The sequence below is a fragment of the Botryllus schlosseri genome, chromosome 13 (assembly GCF_051294905.1).
Source record: "Botryllus schlosseri isolate E-star chromosome 13, Bs_hap1, whole genome shotgun sequence".
In the NCBI taxonomy this organism is placed as follows: Eukaryota; Metazoa; Chordata; class Ascidiacea; order Stolidobranchia; family Styelidae; genus Botryllus; species Botryllus schlosseri.
In genome coordinates this window covers 8,666,460-8,688,117 of record NC_137248.1, presented here as the reverse complement: position 1 = coordinate 8,688,117, position 21,658 = coordinate 8,666,460, and the positions used below count along the sequence as shown (strand labels likewise).

The following is a 21,658-nucleotide window of genomic DNA, read 5'->3' as shown; positions in this document are numbered from 1 at the left end:
TTGGATGAGTCTCGTACGAAGTATACGAGGGCTTATATCACTTGATAACGAGAGAGATATAGTACATATAGACATATGTGGTCAGTAACGAAGAACTTCTAATTTTTCGAAATACTCAATTAGTTTTTATTTACTTCTGGTACTTACTCAAGTAGATTTTTTTCGCTACTTCTACTTCCCAATATATATTGTGAACTATTACTTACTTTTCGCTACTTTCAGTTTGTCAAGTATAAGTAGTTTAATCCCCCAATAAGACAGATAGCCTAATGAATTTCGAGGCTGTTTTCACGTAGTACCAACATTTAATTCTCATAAAAGTCATGTGGCATAATACCCAGAATCTTCGTTGCGCTTCGTGCACAGTAGATATGGAGTGACAAACATGTTTTAACGAAAGTATCTCGGAATATAATTTATAGGTAGTGGGTTGCGTGGTTCCATTCACGTCGCATTGTCGCCTATATCAAATATTTCATCACAGTTAGTATGGCCCCCAATAACGTTTGAAACTATACCGTTTCGCAATCTAGCAATTACCTATTATAGCTAGCAGCCCATGACGTGTCCTCATCTGGAAAAGTGGACTTTGACTTTTTTTTAACGTTAGACCTGTTTTAGCAGACCACCGTTGAAACTTTCTGGACAAAAGACATGAAATGTATTTTCCACTTTTTGGAAGTAGTATTTTTATTTCAATTACTTGTATTATACGTTGGGTTCTAATTATAATTTCAGTTCTTTTGTCTGCAGAACATACATGTTGAAGTATAAAAGCAATTCCGAAAATAAAGCTATACTAGGCTTACCATACGTCCTCTTTTAAGAGAATTTGTCCTCTTTTTTGACTTTTTTGAAAGTGTCCTCGGAGGACGGCCTTTTGTCCTCTTTTTTGCGATTTTGTCCTCTTTTTTGAAAATTTAGGTCAGATTTAGAGCAAATTGCGAGTGATATGCCGCAAATTAGTACAGAAGTGACGCTCCGGAGGGTATTTCGGAGCGAAATACGCTATATTGAGCTCCGAGCGGAAAGATGACCTTTTTTTTAGATAGCTATGCGGAGAAAAAACGGTATTATGAGCTCTGAGCGCGGAGTGATGACCTTTTTTTTTAGTCATCCACCTAGCAATGCGGAGAAAAAAAAACGGTATTTTGAGCTCTTGAGCGCGGAGAGATGACCTTTTTTTTCAGTCAACCGGTCACAAAGTGGGAAAAATTCACCGGTTTTTGAGAATTCTACTCCAGTTTTGCAAGTCTCAAATTTATGAAAAAGTGTCCTCTTTTTAGATTTCCAAAATATGGTAAGCCTAAGCTATACACTATATGGCATTTTTACGATCTGCCATATTTTTAATTGACGTATAATAATCGCGCAAAGTGCTAAAGCCGCATCCGACACAACTTCTCCGTATTGCTCTTCGACTAAGCTATAGGGGCCTTATAATATGGTGAGGACGCCGTACCATGATATTTTCTAAAACGGGGTGTTCGAGTAAACAAAGGATTAGTATCGCATTTCCATATCAATACTATCATTTATATTCCATGATGTGGACGAATGCTTATTCTGGGAAAAATTGACACCTCCTGGGATGCATATCAAGCTCGCTACACCTTCTGCACATCTCCATTTGTAGCTTTTGACAGTTCATGCGAACGAATTACGACCGTTTTCACAACTACTTAGGCTACTTACTATATCGCAATCGTGTGATGCATTGATTTGATAAAAACTTTAATAAAATCAAGATGATGATAGAAAAACATCGAGTGAAATTCTCGCAAGTCACGAGTGCCACAGGAATGAAAATAAATATAACTAATCTCACCGATGACCTTGCGTGACGCAACTAGTGCGACGCAGCGAATCGAAAGATACCACAAAGTCGGAAATCCCGGAATGAAGTAGCGTCAACCTCACGTCTCTGGTGAAGGCCGTACAGGATTAGCCTACACGTTGTTACTACATGTTCAGCACGAATTACAAAGACGCTAATAGCTAATATAGCGGAATATGGTGATGCGTCAGGCTTTTTGATCGGTAAGTCGTAGGTCCAATTCCCGGTCGGGTCAGATCAAAGACTTAATACAACCAATGACGATGATACTGGTGTCTGCGCGACTATCCCGCTCAGCATCCACGGATAGCATGGAGGAGATAAAGTTGGTGGCGCTGACTAGATGACCTTACTTTAAAAGATCGTATCGCATCTCCGTTTCTCTCTATCTCACCATAGTGTCCAACAATGCTGTCTGGCGAAACGAGAAGCTCATGACGCAACAATGCTGTCTGACGAAACGAGAGTGTAGCTCAAGAGAAAAAGGTCCAAAAAGCATTGTTGCGTCCCAATGCCAACCTCCATAACAATGACAAATTCGAGGCTGATTGTGGGGGTTCCAGGGCCGCAAGCGGAATAAAATCTATATTTTCGTCATCGGTGCAGAGTCAGCTTTCGATTGATACCCGTTTTACCAAATTTAATGCTCGGCAAGCCGGTCAAAAATGACCGTCAAATTGCCTGTAGCCAAAAGGAAATTGTGACGTGATACAATTTCACTGAGCCGTGAGATTTAGTTGTGTCGACACCATATAGGACACTATGATCTCACTGTAGAACAGTATTTCGTCTGCTACATGACAGTTACCGGACGTCTGACATTTATTTCACTTACTACCGACACCTGCCGGATCATTTTCGAAAATCTCAATTCAGCACTGTACAAGTAGGCCGAGGCCCTGGCATCATAATCTGGTATATTTGTCCCGCAAACACCCACAATCAAATGACTGTTTCCATTCAGAATTTCCACAAATATGTTGTTGGGACTGATTTTGAACTGAAAATGCTATCTGCAGCGCACTTCCACTGTGTTGAAGGTCACCCCAAAGACAAATCTTCTTCGTTAACAGCGTTCGGCAAAGTGACTTTCAGATTGCTGTTGTCAGCCATCGCTAGTCGGATGGTACTGATCGCGTTAGCATTTCCGCACCAGGATCTTCTTGCGATCTGTATGCAAAGTAGAATTTAGAAAATATTTCGGTCCGCGGGTGAATATGGACTTATAAGGTAAATATTTAAAGCTATTTGAGCCATTATATACTATAATGTACGTAGATGTGTACAAAGCTACTCTACTTATGTCCAGTAGCGGCTATGCTCGCCCAGTTGAATAGCATTTTACTTGAGGTTAGTAAATTTATTGGATAATGTACCTGCTATCGAATATATCTCTAAGGAATCCCAAAACAAATATATAGGCTATGCTAGTTGCGGGCACTCGCCTAGGACTAACGGATAGGGTATATAGTTCAATAAATCAATTAGTTTATATTTAATGGTGTCCGCATCATGTAATGCACAAGTATTCGAAACTTTATTCATACTTATATTATTCTTCATGAAGTAGATTTGCGCGATGCATTGGAAACCGATAGGCTTCTTTTTACACGACACAACGTATAGTAGGCTAGGGTATTACTTCTACTCCAAATTGAGTAGATCACGTGATCACCGCGGTAGATCACCTGATCCACTTTATACACAACCTCTACCTTGCATAGGTCGATACTGAACACATCGCATTGTGTGTATTGCAAATCGTATTGTACAATGTGTGCGTGTCTTGGGTAGATGAAAATAAAATCTGACGATTATTGATATTATTACTGAATCGGAATAAATCGCTATACTCTCCTCTTTAGGACTTATCTACTTAATACTTACATATGTAGCTTACACGGCAAAATCGACGGCGATTATTTCGACTATCCAAAGACGTCTTGCGAGAGAAATATTGTCGTTGCCCAAGAATCAAGATCGAAACGAAGCAACAAAACTCTCACCCCGTTGTTAACGTCCCAATCCAGCATCATTTCAGCTTTACGTTTTGCGTCCATACTTCCGTCAAGGACAAGACCGAAACCTCCATTGATAACCTCTCCCCACCCGACGCCCCCTCCGTTATGAAGAGCAACCCACGTCGCACCGCGGAAAGAATCGCCAATGCAGTTCTGAACGGCCATATCTGCGAAGAACATTTCAATGAACGCAATTGGATACAGAAAAGTATTGGCCATGCACCTTACCGGCGCAAAAGCTGGATCCGTCGTAAATGTTCGATGTCTCACGATACGGACTGTCTGTGCCGCTGACATCGTGGTGATCTCTGCTTATGATAATTGGCGCTGATAACTGTCCTTCTTCAACGGCCTGAAAGGAAAACGAGCTTGAAAACTGCCAAGTTATCGTAGGCCCCGGCCATACTAATGTTAGAATTGCTAACAAAAGGCCAGACGTGATCAAAGTATAGTCAACGTTGCAACTAAGTAGAAATATAAATAGTGCGTTCAATTTCTACTCAATTATAAATAGAAGTGGCAATTTCCAGACAGGTCAAAGCTACTGCAATTGAAAGTGGAAAATCAAAGGTATGAAAAGTACATAATAAAATAGTTACAAAAAGTAGATTTGGTCTAAGGATAGCATACATTTAGCAGCTAATCGGAGGTGACTACTATATTGCAAGATGTATCTTCGCCACCAATGCAAAATTACTAATGATACTTTGAATCATCGGAAATATATTCATTAACTACTTTATACTTTTCATAATTAAAATTGATAAAAGTAAGTAGTTTTGTCTGTAAACTACTCAAGCAGAAGTGATAGTATAACCGCTCAAGTAGTGTAAGTAACTAAGTAGGCAAAACCCGCTTGACTCGGCTACTCCTAAAATGTCGAAGTATATTTCGCTACTATGACTAGACCACCTCTGCAAACACCCATGTGTATAGTTCAAGCCAAGGAATAGAGAATGTCCTACATTCTTTGGCTCAAGCGCGCACTGCGTATCAGTCAGACTATACCTGATTGAAAGCGCTTGCAATTGCGACTCTGCCCTTGCAGTCGGAGTAAAGAATTCGTGCTTTCGAACCGACGACGAGACCGTGCTTACCAGCCTCTTTAATCCATTTCAGGTTGTCTTTGTATTGTTGCAAAACTTTAGCTTCGGGATTCTGAGACAGCAGTTTGTTAGCTTCCATCGTAACCTAAACGGCTATGAATTATAACATTAATCAATACCTGGCCAATCAACGTTTCGATGACTTCTGCCGCCAAACGATCCGTAATCTGAAGATCTTCGTCTTTACCCGACGTGCATACCCACCGGAAGGGACCAAAACCCAAGGAGAAAATATCTCTGCCAAGGAAGAATGATATTGTTAAAAACACCCGTGACCGCATTGGCGGATAGGGTCATCTCTTTACCAATCGTGTTGCTCCGCACCACAGATGGTCTATCACTCTATTAGTAGTCTTTAATAACGCAAGTGCGAGTAAGATTATAATTATAAGAGTATTATATATTAATTCCGTAGGTATCACCTCAAGTACAGGTTCAAGCAGCGATTTCCAATGTCAAAGTCACTTGTAAAAAGGGCAATGAGAAATAATCGCTATTAAATTTGTTGAAGAGCGAAGCGTGAATAATTATTATTTGTAGAGACTCTTGAGACTCGATATACAATTGAATATTGCAAAATTATATTATTTATATAGAATATTATTTAATAATATTCGATCGCAGCTAATAAATCCAAGGTTAGAATGACTGCATCTCGGTGATGAATTAATGACAACGGCTCTAGGACTAGAGATAGCTGAACAATCGTTACTCTATTCTATGTGATCATAAAAAGGAAAAGTAGGTAGTTGCAAAACATCCCCTGATTATGCGATCTAATATTAAACGGCTGACTATCATATACGCCTACTCACCCCATAATATGTTGGACGTACGATGGATATCTGAACTGAGTCGTAGACCCTGCGGCAAAAACGTCTGCCCCGACTCGTCCTGCTTCCAGCAGAAACGCATTTCCATAGTCCCAAAAAAACATTCCAGCATCGGAAAGTTTGTTAATTGCGGCGACATGTCGACGAAGCCTGTCAGGTATATCATATTGAGATTTTCCACCAGCATAATATTTTATTGAAATGGATATCCTCACGATTCTTGAACCAGTTCTTTAAATTTATCGGGGTCGTTCTTCAAACACAGCTGAGCCTCATCCAAACTCATCCCGCTGGGGTAGTAACCACCCCCGTAAGGGTTGTGACATGATGTTTGGTCGGAACCCATTTCAACTAAAAGTTCGCCAGTTTTTTCATAATCTGCAGCGATTTGTTCCCTTTGAATTAAAGTAGCGAGTGATTAGTACATAGGTCTACTTAACCTATGAAGAGCTTCTTGGAGGTACAGAACTTCAATATACTATTTAACCTATGAAAGATATATTTTCAGCTCTCATTCAAATATAAACTGAAGTCACGGATTTCCAATAACACGCCCAAATATTTTAATTCTTGTCTCTGTATTAGTATGATGTTATTGTTATTTAAAGCGTGTCAGTTTTTGCACAACCGTATGCGCGAATCGAACTACCAAATGGGAAAAGGTCGTACTAAAAATGAACGCCCAACGTGGGGCTCGAACCCACGACCGTTGGATTAAGAGTCCAACGCTCTACCGACTGAGCTAGCCGGGCGACGCGACATGTCGCTCGGTATTCGCTATTTATATGCAACCTTTGCGTCCTGGCAATGAGGTGGCTGTCGTTTTATTAACATTTACGGCCGTAAATCCCATATCTAGCAGCGCATTGCGGCGACTGGACACTCTTGCTTGCGACAGTCGGGGCGAGTTCCATTCATTCTCATCTTGCGAGAGCGAAGAATGGTGGTATTGAGCGTGGGGAGAAATCGTTTTGATCTCAATCAAGATTTTTATACCGACATCATTTCAAGCATTTAGAAAACATAATCAGGAATCACGAGTATTTTACGAGAGAGAGAGAGAGAGAGAGAGTCTTTATTTTCATCGAACCAAAATACATAACAAACGGCAGTGATGGTGGTACAGAAAATATGCGTGCACAGTATTCGGCATTAGATAGGAATGATCGATAAGACCGTGAAGGTCATCTAGTCTGATCACACCAGCATCAAACAGGTACACTTGACTCTGAACAGTCTGGCTGTAAAGAAATGTTTAGTTAAAGGAAAATAGAAAAAAAATTAAACAATGGTGGCAAATGATCAATGAAGCAATGTCTGGGCGAGGTGGGGCAACAGTGTTAGTGTAACGACAAGAGGTGATCAAGTAGGGCTTTTTTGAATCTATTATAAGGCAATTCACGGATATGTGGTGATAATGCATTCCAGATGATAGGTCCCGAGTAGTCGATAGATCTCTTAGTTAGGTTGCTATTGGGTGGGGGAAATCTGAAATCTGGTGGCGGGCCGGAAAAAAACCTCACGGGCCTCGCGTTTGTGACCTCTATAGAATATAGATAGCCTATACTACATTTGGCAGAGAAATGTGGACTTTAAAATACAGTATCAAATATCGCTATTGTAGGCAATTGCAATTGGCCTCGGATATAGCTCCAGCCATTGAGATGGGCCGTAAATTTAAACTGTTACACCAGCTCATATATTTACCACAAATCGACGACGCTACCAAGAAATCCGATACTAGTGGCCGATTTTTCACTCTTGTGTTTCCGTATCATCTCCAGGCACTCTTCAGCGTTGTCTGTCCAGTGCATTAACCATCCTTGGTCATATCTTTTCAGCAATGCTGTTTTATCAATCTGGATGGATATTGCATGTTTAGGCTAGGCCTACTCAATACTCAAACTCATATACAAATAACAGTTCCAAGTATCTAGGTTTGGGTGTGACAAATCGCTGCCTACTGGGGACTGAATGAACATTTGAACACTGGACAATGTGGGCATGAATGGAATCAGATGAATTTTTGTGGCGAAGAATATCACTTCATTAGCTGTTAGGGAGGGTTCTATACTATTACCGAGAATGCTATTACCGAGATGGACATTACCGCGCAGAGTATTCCATTACCGAGAATGGACATTACCGAGAACGGACATTACCGAGAATGGACATTACCGAGAACGTACATTACCGAGAATGGACATTACCGAGAATGGTCAATGCCAAGAACCTAGCTTAATGTAACGGAAGTTGTCGAGAAATTTATACCTGAGAATCGATACCGAATATGGGAACGCCGTGATGCACACACACGACCTGTTCATATGCATAACACGCCTGCATTGCATATATTGCATTCTCGGTAATGTCCATTCTCGGTGGTGCCCATTCTCGGTATTTTCCATTCTCGGTAATGTCCATTCTCGGTAATATCATTCTCGGTAATAGCATTCTCGGTATTGACCGGACACCGCTGTTAGTTGAATGAACGCATTCGTTTTGACGACGTCCTATCACTGCGATTGAATATATCATCTCTAAATAGAGGATTGTGTTGGATGATAAAAAATTACATTGAAAGGGTATAGCCTACCTACACCCTAAATTCCCTGGATATAGGCTAATTGCCTCTACATAGACGAGCCTATACCTCTGCTATAACTCCAACGCATCCAGCGATGACCGCAGCTTTTGCTTGTGCTCCGCTCATACCGCCGAGGCCGCTGGTAAGAAATACTGTACCTGCAAGATCTTCAGTAGAAAGATATTTTCGTCCTGTAACAGATAAACCACAATCATTTTTGAACATAGCCAAAGCGCAAAATTAGCATCCGTTCATTGTACCAGCATTCATTACAGTCAATGTAGTTCCGTGCACGATTCCTTGCGGTCCAATGTAGCAGTAGCTCCCTGCCGTCATCTGACCGTACATTGTCACACCCATCGCAAACATCTTCTCATATTGACTTTTGGAGGAATAATTTGGTATCACCATTCCTACAAGAACGCATCATTAGTTCATCCGCCTGGTCGGACCGAAATGATGCAAAGGGTCGGTTTAAAGAATTACAATGGTCCCTATCCGTACATCTAATAGGCTACCAGTGGACATGGGCCCATGGTATGGAGATCAGGGCAGTCACTTCCGAACCCCAAACTTCCTAAACGGCAGAAGGTTTTATTTTAAACATTGACATATAATTTGAGTATTTCCCGCTTCGTGTGATTTAGTGCTTCCCGAGAAATGGGCATTCATTTTTAATTACATTTTAATTCGCGATATTTCGTGCATAGTAGTAAGCGGATTGATATGAACAGATAAGTTCTGCGTTCGCCGTTACCCAAGGCGTAATACCGGGCTTCGTTCGCTACCGAAATATGTGTTTGTTTGTTTGTTTGTTTGTTCGTCGTATGTACGATGTAGCCTAGTGATTTAATTCCTTGTAGGCCACATGCGGGCCGCCAGACGCTTTCATTCGGCCCGCCAGGCAATTCTGAGTAAATTGAAACAACATCGCATTATCCAGCACATTTCAACAAAATTTGAGTTTGACATCAATAATAATCCCTCAAGATAGCAGATGTCGAGTATGTTCATAGGCCATATTATAACAATCTGTCGGCAGTGTTGAGTTGTCTCTTGGGTAACCATCAAAAACAATGTCAGTGACCAAATAATAATAGTTATTCACAGAGGTGGAAACGCCAATGCGAAACCGTTGTGTTTAAAATACACGGAGAAGACACGGGCCCCAGCCCGATCTCCAGAGAAACTCTCGTTTACAATTTCTTGTATTCCTCACCACGAATACGCAGGGCCGACGATGCTTCACGGCTAAAACAAGGGGAGCATAGAAATATTCCAACTTATATCGTCGTTACAGCCACTGTTTTAGTGGTTAACAACTGTATTCAATCGGTTGCCAATACCATTATCTGCGATTCGCAGACTGCGAATAATGTTGTTGCTTAAATAGAGCCGACATGATCCGCGATACAATACGATTATGCGTAGGTAGTGCTAATGATGAAGCCATGATGTCCTAAATGGTATGGACACAGCGAGACTGGACGGCTCACTGCATTTGGGTTACGTCATACTTTCCATTTGACCAAAGGCAACTTTACGGCCATTTTTGACCAGCAAGCCGAGCGCTAAATTCAATAAAACGGGTATCAATGGAAAGCTGCTGCTGTAATGAATACGAAAATATAAATTTGATTCTGTTCATGGTCCTGGAACCCCCCAAAATCAGCCTTGAAATTTACATAGTGATCGAGTTTTGTGACGCAACAGGACTGTCTGGCTCTTTTTTCTCAGCTTCACTCACGCTTTGCCAGACATAATTATTGCGTCACAATGCCAAAAATCGTACACAATGCAAATTTAATTCCATACCACAACTTACCCCATACCCTACCCTGAATACCACTATAGCAGTGGTCGGGAACCTTTTTTGTCCGAAGAGTCATAATGGCCCTATTTTTCCATCCTAACTCCCAAAGAGTCATACATGCCAATCAACTGTTACGTCACAATTTAAAATGACGTCATGATAGCACTGATTCTAACTCACTATATGGGATTCCTCGTGTGCGCCGTATTTCCTCTGTAAAAACTGGTATTCATTCTTCAGCTCGAAACGAGAGGTAAGGCACTGACGGGCCAAGCCTCGCCATTGATAACGCAATCCATCGTAAGTAGCTTAGAATTTATTATAACTGAAATTAATCGGATATGACTGTCACAATGATTCGGAAAATCTTAATACTTATCGACTTCTCAATTCTCAAAGTATTCGGTGGTAACATAACGTTGCGCTACACGCCTACATTTTATCGCCAGTACTACACAGATCTTTACTTACCAATCAAGAACGTGGATAGCTAGGCGTTGTTTGTAATTCGAGTTTGTAATTATGAATGTCACATCCACAACAGTTCATTTCGCGCCGTAGATCAGGATGACAATTTGAAAACTTCATTTTGAAATGGGCGTCGCCATGCATGCTATGCTCTTTGAGTAATCAACGTATCGCACAATTAAAAATTTCGAGTCGAGTACATAGAATTCGCGAGTGATATTGGCCGCCGGCGTGACTGTAATTTAAATTTGAGGATTTTGAAAAGAGGTGGTCCGAGCCCCTAAACCTGAAGACGGCATTGTTTTACCTATCAACAACATGTTTAGAGTTTCTACTGCCACGAGACTAATTATTCTGGCCGTGATGAAAATTTACTAACAAGTCGCTGCAATATTGATCAATTCAGTACAAAAATAAATATTTGGCAAATAGCCATATCTTATACCCAAAAGAGCCATATATGTCTCTCGAATCACAGGTTCCCGACCACTGCACTATAGGGGACATTAGATAATGATGTATTCGTTATTTTATCTATCGCTCCTGTGGGGTCTTATCGCTTACCGTTAGTTATTACAGCCCTGGGCGCAAATCTCGAACTTGGAAAGAGTCCCTGCGGATGGCCCGAGCACATTACAAGCGTCTGCTCTTCAGTCATCTCAGAAAGATACTTCATTGTGATCCAAAACTAGAAATGAGAAAAATATATACATCTGTAGTGCACACGAAACCTAATTTGGCCAACTGAGTTGCTATGACGCACTTGGGCCCAGTTGCTGAAAACTTGTCCGTTTCCGCCGTACGTCACAAGTTCATGGGGAAACTAAAACGAAATAATGTCGGTAATTAACGCCCACTTCTTTTCGTCAGCATTGTAAAAACATACCTGAGCAACTCTCTTGTCGAGATTATTCATTATCATGTGCATAATCCCTGCGGCATGTATGCTTTTGCACGGATACTCCGATATCGGGTATGCCCTAAAATACCAAATGTTGCACTTGCAATATAACTAGTCATGTACCTGTGCTAATTAAACTATTGTAGTGCTATACTTACCGAATTTCAAAATCGGGAATAAATCTGTACATGTAGATATGTCCGAACTCATTTAGCTCCGCAGCAAATTCACTTGCTAATTCTCGATGAAGATGAGAGGGAAAATACCGCAACGCGTTCTTCAATGCTTGCTACAATAGGAAGTAGATAGGTGAACGATATGTTCGGATAAATGTTCTAGTACTCACTGTTTTCTCTTGATCGCTTAGCATAGGCGTGCGGTGTGGGGCATGCGGGATTGTATTATCTCGACATGTTCGCCTTGAAGGCATTGGGTTCAATTGCAAACCCGCTGCTAGTTGCTCTAATGCCATCGTGTATGTAAACTAAATATATGAAGCACGTCACGAAAACATTACTCGACTTCGTTTTCAAATACTCTCTACGACTACATCTCTTCATATCTGAACGATACATAGCCTTACCAATGCACCTGCATTTTTGACGGCGCAGCGACTGGCAACTTTTGAATATCATCCGCTAAAATCACCATCGCTAACTTCTGTACGCTAACCATAACAACCCAGAAACAACTGCCGGTCTAATGCCGATTCGCTACCACGCTCGAGTAGTGGCAAATTAGTCATACACGTTCGCATACCGCCCTCTTTTCGCCTGACCAATCATCATGTTAGCGGGAATGCAAGGACATAGTGCCGTATTCGCCAGTATGTGTTGAATATGTCTTGATTTTGTGTCGTTCGCGTTACCCGTTAAACAACTATCTTGTAACAGTGCTGCTCCATGCTCCATTATGTATTCTAAACCTGCTTCATATGTGCTGATAGCAATCAAATCGAATGCAGACTAATGGAAATTCTCGGAGTTCCGATACATATGCTATTATAGACATCTGAATTGAATTACGATACTGCTAATAACCTTCTAGCTTTGTGTAATGAGCCACTGCGTGCCCAGGTCGTGAAGCCATAACCTAAATTTTCAATATATAGCTAGATTTGAGCTTAATACCATACGCGAAGGCTCGCAATAATCGCATGCGTTCGCAATTGATGCTCATTGCTGACACTATTTCATATGAATGATCCAAAACGGATGGAAGTAGATAAGGCCTATTCGCATAGTAATATGAAAGTCATACCTGTTATAACAATTCAGTCTGCGTAAACGGTAAATTCTCATACTATGTAGTGATGTTGCTATACGCACGCATGTCAATTTAAATGAGAATTTCGAGCACTTGGGAATAGGTCTCGGCAAAATCGAGTAGGCCTACCTGAGCGATTAGATTGTGTTGGTAGTATCACTGCATTTGACATCGTAGCAGTACGAAAGAACAGTGAAAAGTTCAAATATGTACATTTTATGCTACCACCAAAATATGACAGTTCTACATCGCATTGAAGATTTGGTGCAATTTCGACCATGCCTATGTTGCGTTAGACCGCGACAACGACTCTACAGATATAAATAATTTCTACTAACGTGAGTAGCTTTGTACTACATGTCTCATATGCCGCTTACGACCAGTCGAAGTTTCGACAAGGCTACCACAGCGGAAAATACTATTGATTCTCAATGGGAATTTGATTGAAATATCAAACTGTGTTCCCGATGTGCATAATGGAACGACTCGTATAACAAGCTATTTAGTTACTTGTATTATTTACAATTATATATTTATACCTTATCGCGTAATGCGTATATGTTGTGATTAGCTCATTAGCATTAACAATTGCAAGACGCTTTGCGGATCCGATGGTCTGCGATACGGCAAGTCCGTGGTCTACGGATAGCAGCTTACAAATATACTTAACTTGCAGTAGCTGATACGAACGGGTACTTTGTGAGCTCTTGACTGACAGTTCAACAGACGACAATTACCTTTTCAAGATATATTGTACGAATGGTTAGTAATTCGGGTTATTTAGGCAGTAAGTTATAGCGTACATGTGTCTTTCTGAGTGACTATCCGATTACATTGATTTCCCTTCTTATAACTCACCTCTGAACACATATTGGAAGACAATATAACGATTGCGATGAAGGGTCTCATGAGAAAACAACTTTCTATAGACATCGACGTCATTTGCTATTTACGTATAATAATATACCTATTGCTCAATTTTATAGCTGACGATTTCTCGCACCCAACTATTTGCATTCTAGCGAGGGCCGTAGCCAAAACTACCGATGGGGTGGGGAGAGAGCTCGAAGGGGACACAAAATTATTTCGTAAATCAACAACCAACATATAATGGAGAGTACTTTTCAACCTGTGGGATGGTACGCACTTATGCGAATGAAAGAGATTGCCGTGCGAGTGGCGAAGGTGGTGCGAATTGTGAGAATGATTATACGGATGAGTGCGGATGAAAATCATAAATAATTGTTAATATTTCTGACGTGCAATAATTCGGACGAACCTAATAGGAAATTAAAGGGCACTGTCTCTTCAATTTTGTAGTTGCGACGCAATCGTAAAAACTTGTTTGACTTACGACGCACCACTAATCGTAGTTTTGACAATAATTTGTCTTTCAAAAGCCGTAATGAAATAATATTTCCGCACTATAATTATTACGTAACAAAAAGCCTGGTTTGAAAGTCGGTGTAGTGGGAGATATACAGTGTATCAGCCCGTCTGAGCCGATGACAGTCTGGAAAAATGACGTCAAATTTACTTTCTGCTTTCTGTCGCTGAACAATCATCATTTTCGTATTAATAGCTCGATTAGCGCGAGGCACGAGGATAGTTGTAAATACAATCATTATAGACTCACATTTGCAAATTACTTTGACGCAAATTTTAACCCTAAAGGTTATTAAAGTATGGGCATCAAAAGGTATAATTTTGAGTCGACACTGTTCCGGGGCTATCTGTTATTATGTATGTAATATTTGTTGAATTTATTGCACAAAATCTTGCAATAGGTTTTACATATCCAAGCTCACTGTGTTAGGTAAAAGCCAACAAATGATACACGCAGAAATATGGCTTGATCATGAAAATCTGCCGATTTTTGGTTTGAATCAATGATAAGATTTGTCCGACTGGTTTTTCTGGAAAACAGGGTTGAAGACCGTTGGGATGAACTAGCACAGGGGCGTGTAACGAGCGGGTTCCGGCCTATGAGTCGCATTCATTTCGGTGTCAACCCCTTCTGCGCCGGGGCACATGAAGACGTAAAGTTTTGCCCAACATACAGCTGACAAAATGTGGTGCCAAAAGCACCAGTGGCAAAAAGACCTTGACGAAAACTGACCGTCGCCGCATGGCCAAACCTTTCGATATGGATATGCTCCGTCGTCGGCAGTCGACATCGAATCGTCCCGTTCTTGCAATCTGAGTATAGACAGCAGTACAAATGCGACTCGCAGAGGAATTTTATTCACCCTAATTTGAAATCACCTGCGTCAGACATGTTTCGTAGAGCTGTGTTGCTGGGTACAATTGTGGTGTGCACATTCTGTATGTAATACATGTCAGTAAAATCGTAGCATACTACCATAGTGTCCTATATGATGTGGACACAAGCAAATCTCGCGGCTCAGTGAAATTAGTCTACGTCCCACTTTCCATTTGGCTAAAGGCAATTTGACTGTATCGATTACGATTACTTTGGATTTTTTCGAATGAAATTGAGTGCGATTACGACTACTTGAAAATGCTGTAATCGTCTGTGCTGTCACGGTTTTGTTCCCCACCATAGTGTAACAAAAAAACAGTCACGCAAACTCAATTCGTGGATGCGGGATTAGACCATTTGTTTTTCGCGACATGCGTGGAACCGCGGTCGTCCATAATGTACAAAAGAGTTATACGGGCTATACCAGAACCGTAACTGCTGCACCCGAAAACCCCCAATAGGGGGGATCAAAGAGAAGTCAAAATTATTTCGCGAGCCGTTATTGGAGATTTATTCAACTTGAAAATTTTCTTCGCGCTTCACGCGATTCCATGTCTTTACATGTTACTATGAAAGATAATAAAAAGGGGCGTACTTTAGAGAAATATTGACGCCGGCGATTACCACGCATTGAGCAGTACTATAACTGTAGGCCAGTGGTTTCCAACCTTTTTGTCATCACGGACTCTTTGAGACGAATTATTAATTCAGCGACCCCTGCGTAAATTCTGCCTGAATCTCGATTAACATACTGAGTATTACTGACATATTGAGTATTGTAATCATTATAATATACTCAACTATATATAGTATTGTGTAAAATTGTCGTTCGATCGAACTAAAGTTGTATAGGCCTCAGAGATGAGCGAATTTGGAATTTCTATGTCCTAATCCAATCCAAATCCGAAACTTCAAATCCTAATCCAAATTCTAATATAACTTCTCTCATGCTAATTGGCAACGAGTATATCATAGTGTATAGTGCACCATAAGTATATTATTAAATGATCTGAAAAAAGTTTGTCGGCATTCGCCACACGGCATATCAATCTCCCAGAAAATCGGTAAATCCAATCCAATCCTAAACCGTTCAGAAAAAAATCTCTTATCCTAATCCAATCCAAATCCGAAAAAATTTCCCTAATCCTGTTTTTTCAAATCCTAATCCTAATCCGTGCTCATCTCTGATAGGCCTACACCATTGGCATAAAATTGAATTGAAGCAATTGACACAATACTAAAATAACGAAACATTTTGTGTCATAAAAGTTCCGTTATGTGAATTATTTACCCCCACGCCGGACGAATATAGGATCTCCTGATGTGTACCTTCGCCAAAACCGAAATCGCGAGTTTCTATGGGGGCAGGCGACAATAGACTAACACTTATGGTAATAATATAGACTTCAGACGCAGATGTCATTGTTACATCATAGTGGCAGGGTAGCACGAAAGTTGCCTTTAATCTCACTAATTTCGTCTAGTAAAATGATGAAGAAACCAAGTCAAATGCTCTTCATTGTAGGCATAAGCGAAAACATAAAATATACCGCTATATATGTCGAATGCTATGCGCCTGTCAATATTAAATTGATGTTATTATTGTTATATCACAGAATTATAGATGAGACAATGGCGCAATGCCCCAGTTACCCTATGGTATGGCACGAGCCGCCACTGCAAGCAGGCATATCGTATTCGATCTGCGGCCTGACCTCGCGCCTCCTACTCATTGAAGTGGGCCATATGTACTCCGGTAAAATGACAATGGTTTTCTCAATTATCTATGACGTAATCGTGACGTCAATCCGTGTAGGTAGGGGTATATAGCGTCCATTACATCTCCATTTTGCAATTTGTTATCTCTGGTACAACGATTATGTTGAGGAGCAAATTCCAACCAAAACCTTGATGTCATCTTGCGAGTCTGATGTAATAAAACTACACTGCACTATGCTGCGAATTTACTGAGGGAGAAGAATACTTTCGATCATTATAGTAAGATCAAGGTATTAACAGGACTCTAAATCCAAGTGACCAGTGGCCATTCAACATAGGCCTCGGTGCGTAATATGGAAATGACGCGATATCAACACTTAGAATACCAATCAAATGTTATACGATTTTATTAAATTAATTTTAATATTAGCGTTTGACTACCACTACACTAGAATAAACTCTATTAACGCTGTTACGGAGTATTTCTTGTGGTTAGATATAATACGTTGGCATTTTCTCTGTCCAAAATGCAATCTCCTTTTCCTTGTAGTTTTTCTTTGTTGTAATTTCGTGACTCAAAACTAGCATTTCACTCGCCTTGAACTCGGGCCATTGTTTTTCCACCGACTGTCCTTGATTAGGATTTCTGAAATATACGAATAACGCATCTGTGTCGTGACGAGTTACTGGAATATATACATGTTATCGATAAACGTACCCAGTCTTGGCGAAATTGGTTAAATATGTCATCCATTTTCTAGCTAAAATTTCTTCTTCCTTGCTGTATTTCGCGTCAAGGGGGTGGTCAAAGGGAGACAGAGGAAATCCGAAGGTTAAATATACATCATCACCATGATCGCATATGCAGGAATCTGGTTTCTTCAACGCATTTCCAAAATTTTCGTCATGATGTAGATTGAGCCGGAAATCTCCGAGATACACAAATACTGGAGCACCCGTTTCTGTAATGATACAGCATTTCCAGCAAAACTTTTCGCTGAACACTGCTGATCTATATTGAATCAATGATAAATAATGATGACGTCGGCTCAGGGTGACAATACGGGGATAGGTATATTTTAATGTGGACACACACGGTTACGCTCTATATTCGTCTTCCTTGACACGAGAGTATATAGTCACTAATACCACATTGAAATATATTTATCTTCATACAGACAACGTCATTATTGACCCAACAACTAAAGACTCTTCAACCGTCACGTCCGTCAGTATATTATGCTGTTATCTAACTAGAGGTCAATGGACTCCTAGTTTAAGCATTTTGCTTCTATGAAAACACTTGATGTCTAGAAGTAGGCCTACCTGAATGTAGCTTGGCGTCATGCATAGCTGGAACTGCAAACAGTGCATCATGACTAACACTGCTCAGTAACGTACGATATCGATCGACGGTATCATCATTTGATATGTAGTATTTCTTCAATTCTTCCCACCCCTCATTTGACACCTGCGATTAATTGCAGATTTAACTACGACCGAAAAGTACGTCATCGCTTTTGTAAAGTTTGCCGGCGAGTCAAACGGGTAACACGTCCGCGACGGTCTCTTTATGAGCCTATAATTAAGTATATAAAAAACTAACGTGCAACCTATTATACCCACTTTCAGTGGCATGGATATGCGAGCAATTTCCTCAGAAATTCCGTCACTAGATGCGAACATAGTGAACATGCCCGAACCTTCCGTACTGTTGCAACCAATCATGTATGGAACACGGGGAAATTCCAAATTCATCAGATATTCAGTTGGGGGCTTGTGGAAGACATATCCGTCTACCATTGGAGTAAATTGAGCCTTGTTCTGAAGATGATAACACAATTAAAGGCTTACCTCTACTCGCGGCATACAGAACAATAGGAATTAGCGATAAATATATTGAAACAGAATACAGTAGGCTACTCACATATATGTATAGATATGAACTAGAACAGGCACAGAAGTAAATATAAAAACCTTTTCAAGTGCAGTGTTAGCTGAAAGAAGTTCATCTACGGACATAGATTGCAGTGTTTCTAATAATTCGGATGGCTCCTTGAGATTGATAGCAAAATGCTTCATAACGACCGCAAGAGCTTTTTCATTCTTTTGGTTAGCATTGAATAGAGCTGCACATGATGTCGTGTTTAAAAATTTGTCAAAAAGGATAAAAATTGATGTTACCGGGCATAGATATTTGGCCACTGTGACTGACAGCCTTGTGAAACAATCCATTTGAGAGAGGAGATACTAAATGGAAATGTACAGAAACTCCACCTGCACTTTGACCGAAAATTGTAACGTTTTCGCTATTGCCACCAAAAGCAGATATGTTGTCCCGTACCCATCTGTCAACACGATACGATTGTTACTGTTAGTGCAGCGTGGTTACAAATAACAAATATACAATGCGCAAATCTAATATAGGCTATATACTCACTTGAGTGCCAACTGTTGGTCCAATATTCCAGCATTACCCGAACACGGTGACTTTGGTCCTGTTGAAAAGAAACCGAATATCCCAACCCTGTAATTCGGTATGACAACCACAACATCGTTCAGTCCAGACAAGCACGATGCATCATAGTCAACTTCGCTTCCCATCATAAATCCCCCACCGTAGAGCCAAACCATTACCTGAAAGGTTGATACATTTGAGTCACATGGGAAATATCAAGTTCACATGGCATCAATTTGATGACGATAAAATCTTACTGGTAATTTTCTACCAGCCGTTGGATTAGTCGAGTAGACAGTTAGATACAAACAATCTTCACTCATCCCTATATCGCCTTTGGGTAATGGCAATGGGGACATTTTATCCATAACCTCTGCAGCGGAAAAGTTGGCCTGTGGTCGCATTCCTAAAACCGTTCCATCGATAACATGATTCCACGCTTCCGCCCTGTACGAGCAAAAGGGTATTATCTAGATTACCACATCTACGATAATTGGCGAAAACCATTGAAGCGATATCAACGTCAATGACACTATAACATGCACACATGCCGATTATGGGCCCCGAGAAAACGTTAGAACACGGGGATCTTGAAGATCATAAAGACTGCTCCAAGTTGTTTCGACACCTTCCTATCTTTTCATTGTATTGCGGTTTTGTGGTGTCTTGAAACTATTAAAATGATAATAATAATGATTGATTAATTAAACATTATTTGCTATGACGGTCATTCGCTACGGATGAAATGACATCATAATGTCGCCGCGGCCTTCAAAACTGATAATTTAGATATCGACACTACTGCTCTCGGTGATAAAACTAAATATTCGGTTGATTACTTACGGTTGTGGAGGGATGAAACGCAATTTTCCTGTCGGTGGTTTGGCGAAGGGAATCTTTCTGTACACGTGAACTCGTTTACTTTCTCCTTTGTCTTTTAACTCCACCACACTACCGCGGACTTTTCCGTTTTTGGTAGCTATCACTCGCGAATCCATATCTGGTGAGACAGTACTCGTGTTATAGGTTAACAAAGCAATTTATTACGCATATACGGTCGAAAACGTCTGTAAATCAGATTGTTGAAAATATTACACGCATACCGGCCCGTTATTTCCGAACCAACTTGAAGACAATAGCTACGATTCCAAGTCCACTAATATCACAGTGATAAGTAATGAAGATGAATTCTGACTGGTGAGTATTGAGTATACAGAGTGACGCATATTTGCTCAAAACATCACTCAAGTGATTTTGGTATGAAGGCTGTTTCACACATGGCTTCGCCAGCGTAGCGTTTTTGTTTGCTTCAGCAAACCTTGCTGTTTTCATTCGCATTGTCCAGGGCTGGCCAAAATGGTGTGTACGTGGGTGATTCAATTCTTGAGCGTGTATTGAGCTTCGAGTCAAGTCTATACTCGAGCCCTTCTATCAATATAACATCATAATGTTAGGCAAGACTTCAAATATGCACCTTTTTAAACGATCACGGTAAGCAAGTAATGTCAGTTATACACTATATGAAAGATCAAGTTTGTTAACACTAGCTTAGGGTTACCACGAGAGGTGGTCAAAGTAGCCACTGACGCTACTCAAGTAGAAGTAGAAGTAACGCCGGAATTTCTACTCAAGTAGATGTAGGAGTGGTGGTTCACAAGTAAGTAAGTAAGTAGGTATTCTACGCTTATTTTTGCCTACAAAACTGAAAACTGTCAAGTAGAAGTAGAAGTAGTCTAAAATCATAACTACTTGAAAAGTAGTGTGAGTAGGCAAAATCTACTTCAAGTACTTTAAAAAGTAGAAGTACTTCGTCCCTGACCACCTCTGGTTACCACTTACCATAAGTCCTCTTTTGAAAGGATTTGTCCTCATTTTTTGACTTTTTCGAAAGTATCCTCGGAGGACGCCCAAATGTCCTCTTTTTGAGGATTTTCGTTAAATGTTGGTGAAACTTCGACTGAGATATTGGAATTCAGTACTCAAGTAACATTCCGTCGGCTATTCCGGAGTTGAGCCGGAAAGTTAAACTTTATTAACTTTACTTTATTTTTATTTCAGATTCCCAAAATATGGTAACCCTACACTAGCTATGCTGATATTGCGATATGTTAATTGTGTTATTACTGTAAAGACACACGTCGTTTTCAAGATCGTGCGCTGTATTTCGGTACATGAATGGGATGATGAGGCAACCGAGGTTTGAAGGCCTGGGAAGGAAGAAGAAATGATCGAAACAAAGATTCCCGTTCATAAAATGTGTCTTAATGATAGGGGGTAAATAATTTCGGTACGCGAAATCGTCGAATATCACTGATCGACTCAAACCATCAAAATGGATTCTTGAGTTCAAGCTCCCTTGATTTGCATCTCTTGTGAAACAACGGTC

General features: G+C 40.5%; 2 protein-coding genes and 1 non-coding gene across 3 annotated transcripts; all 3 read right to left on the bottom strand.

The window, feature by feature from the left end:
• Positions 1 to 2,713: 2,713 nt before the first annotated feature.
• Positions 2,714 to 12,642, bottom strand: LOC145454017 (urocanate hydratase-like). The gene is made up of 15 exons (XM_080331990.1): positions 11,913 to 12,642; positions 11,725 to 11,855; positions 11,552 to 11,645; positions 11,429 to 11,488; positions 11,230 to 11,353; positions 8,645 to 8,797; positions 8,451 to 8,575; positions 7,505 to 7,656; positions 6,013 to 6,192; positions 5,780 to 5,947; positions 5,084 to 5,201; positions 4,867 to 5,016; positions 4,087 to 4,210; positions 3,844 to 4,025; positions 2,714 to 3,007 (listed from the first exon to the last, which is right to left on the bottom strand). Exons 1-15 carry the CDS (start codon positions 12,036 to 12,038, stop codon positions 2,879 to 2,881), a joined length of 2,016 nt encoding a protein of 671 aa, XP_080188116.1. The 5' UTR covers positions 12,039 to 12,642; the 3' UTR covers positions 2,714 to 2,878.
• Positions 6,477 to 6,549, bottom strand: Trnak-cuu (transfer RNA lysine (anticodon CUU)). The gene has a single exon. It is a non-coding gene; the product is annotated as a tRNA-Lys (tRNA).
• Positions 12,643 to 16,539: 3,897 nt separating the features above from the next.
• LOC145454020 (liver carboxylesterase 1-like) lies at positions 16,540 to 20,415 on the bottom strand. Its single transcript, XM_080331994.1, has 9 exons — positions 20,116 to 20,415; positions 19,530 to 19,719; positions 19,255 to 19,451; positions 18,999 to 19,162; positions 18,792 to 18,943; positions 18,441 to 18,638; positions 18,141 to 18,285; positions 17,533 to 17,776; positions 16,540 to 17,460 (listed from the first exon to the last, which is right to left on the bottom strand). The coding sequence occupies exons 1-9, from the start codon at positions 20,268 to 20,270 to the stop codon at positions 17,307 to 17,309; spliced, it is 1,599 nt and encodes a 532-aa protein (XP_080188120.1). The 5' UTR covers positions 20,271 to 20,415; the 3' UTR covers positions 16,540 to 17,306.
• Positions 20,416 to 21,658: the final 1,243 nt, after the last annotated feature.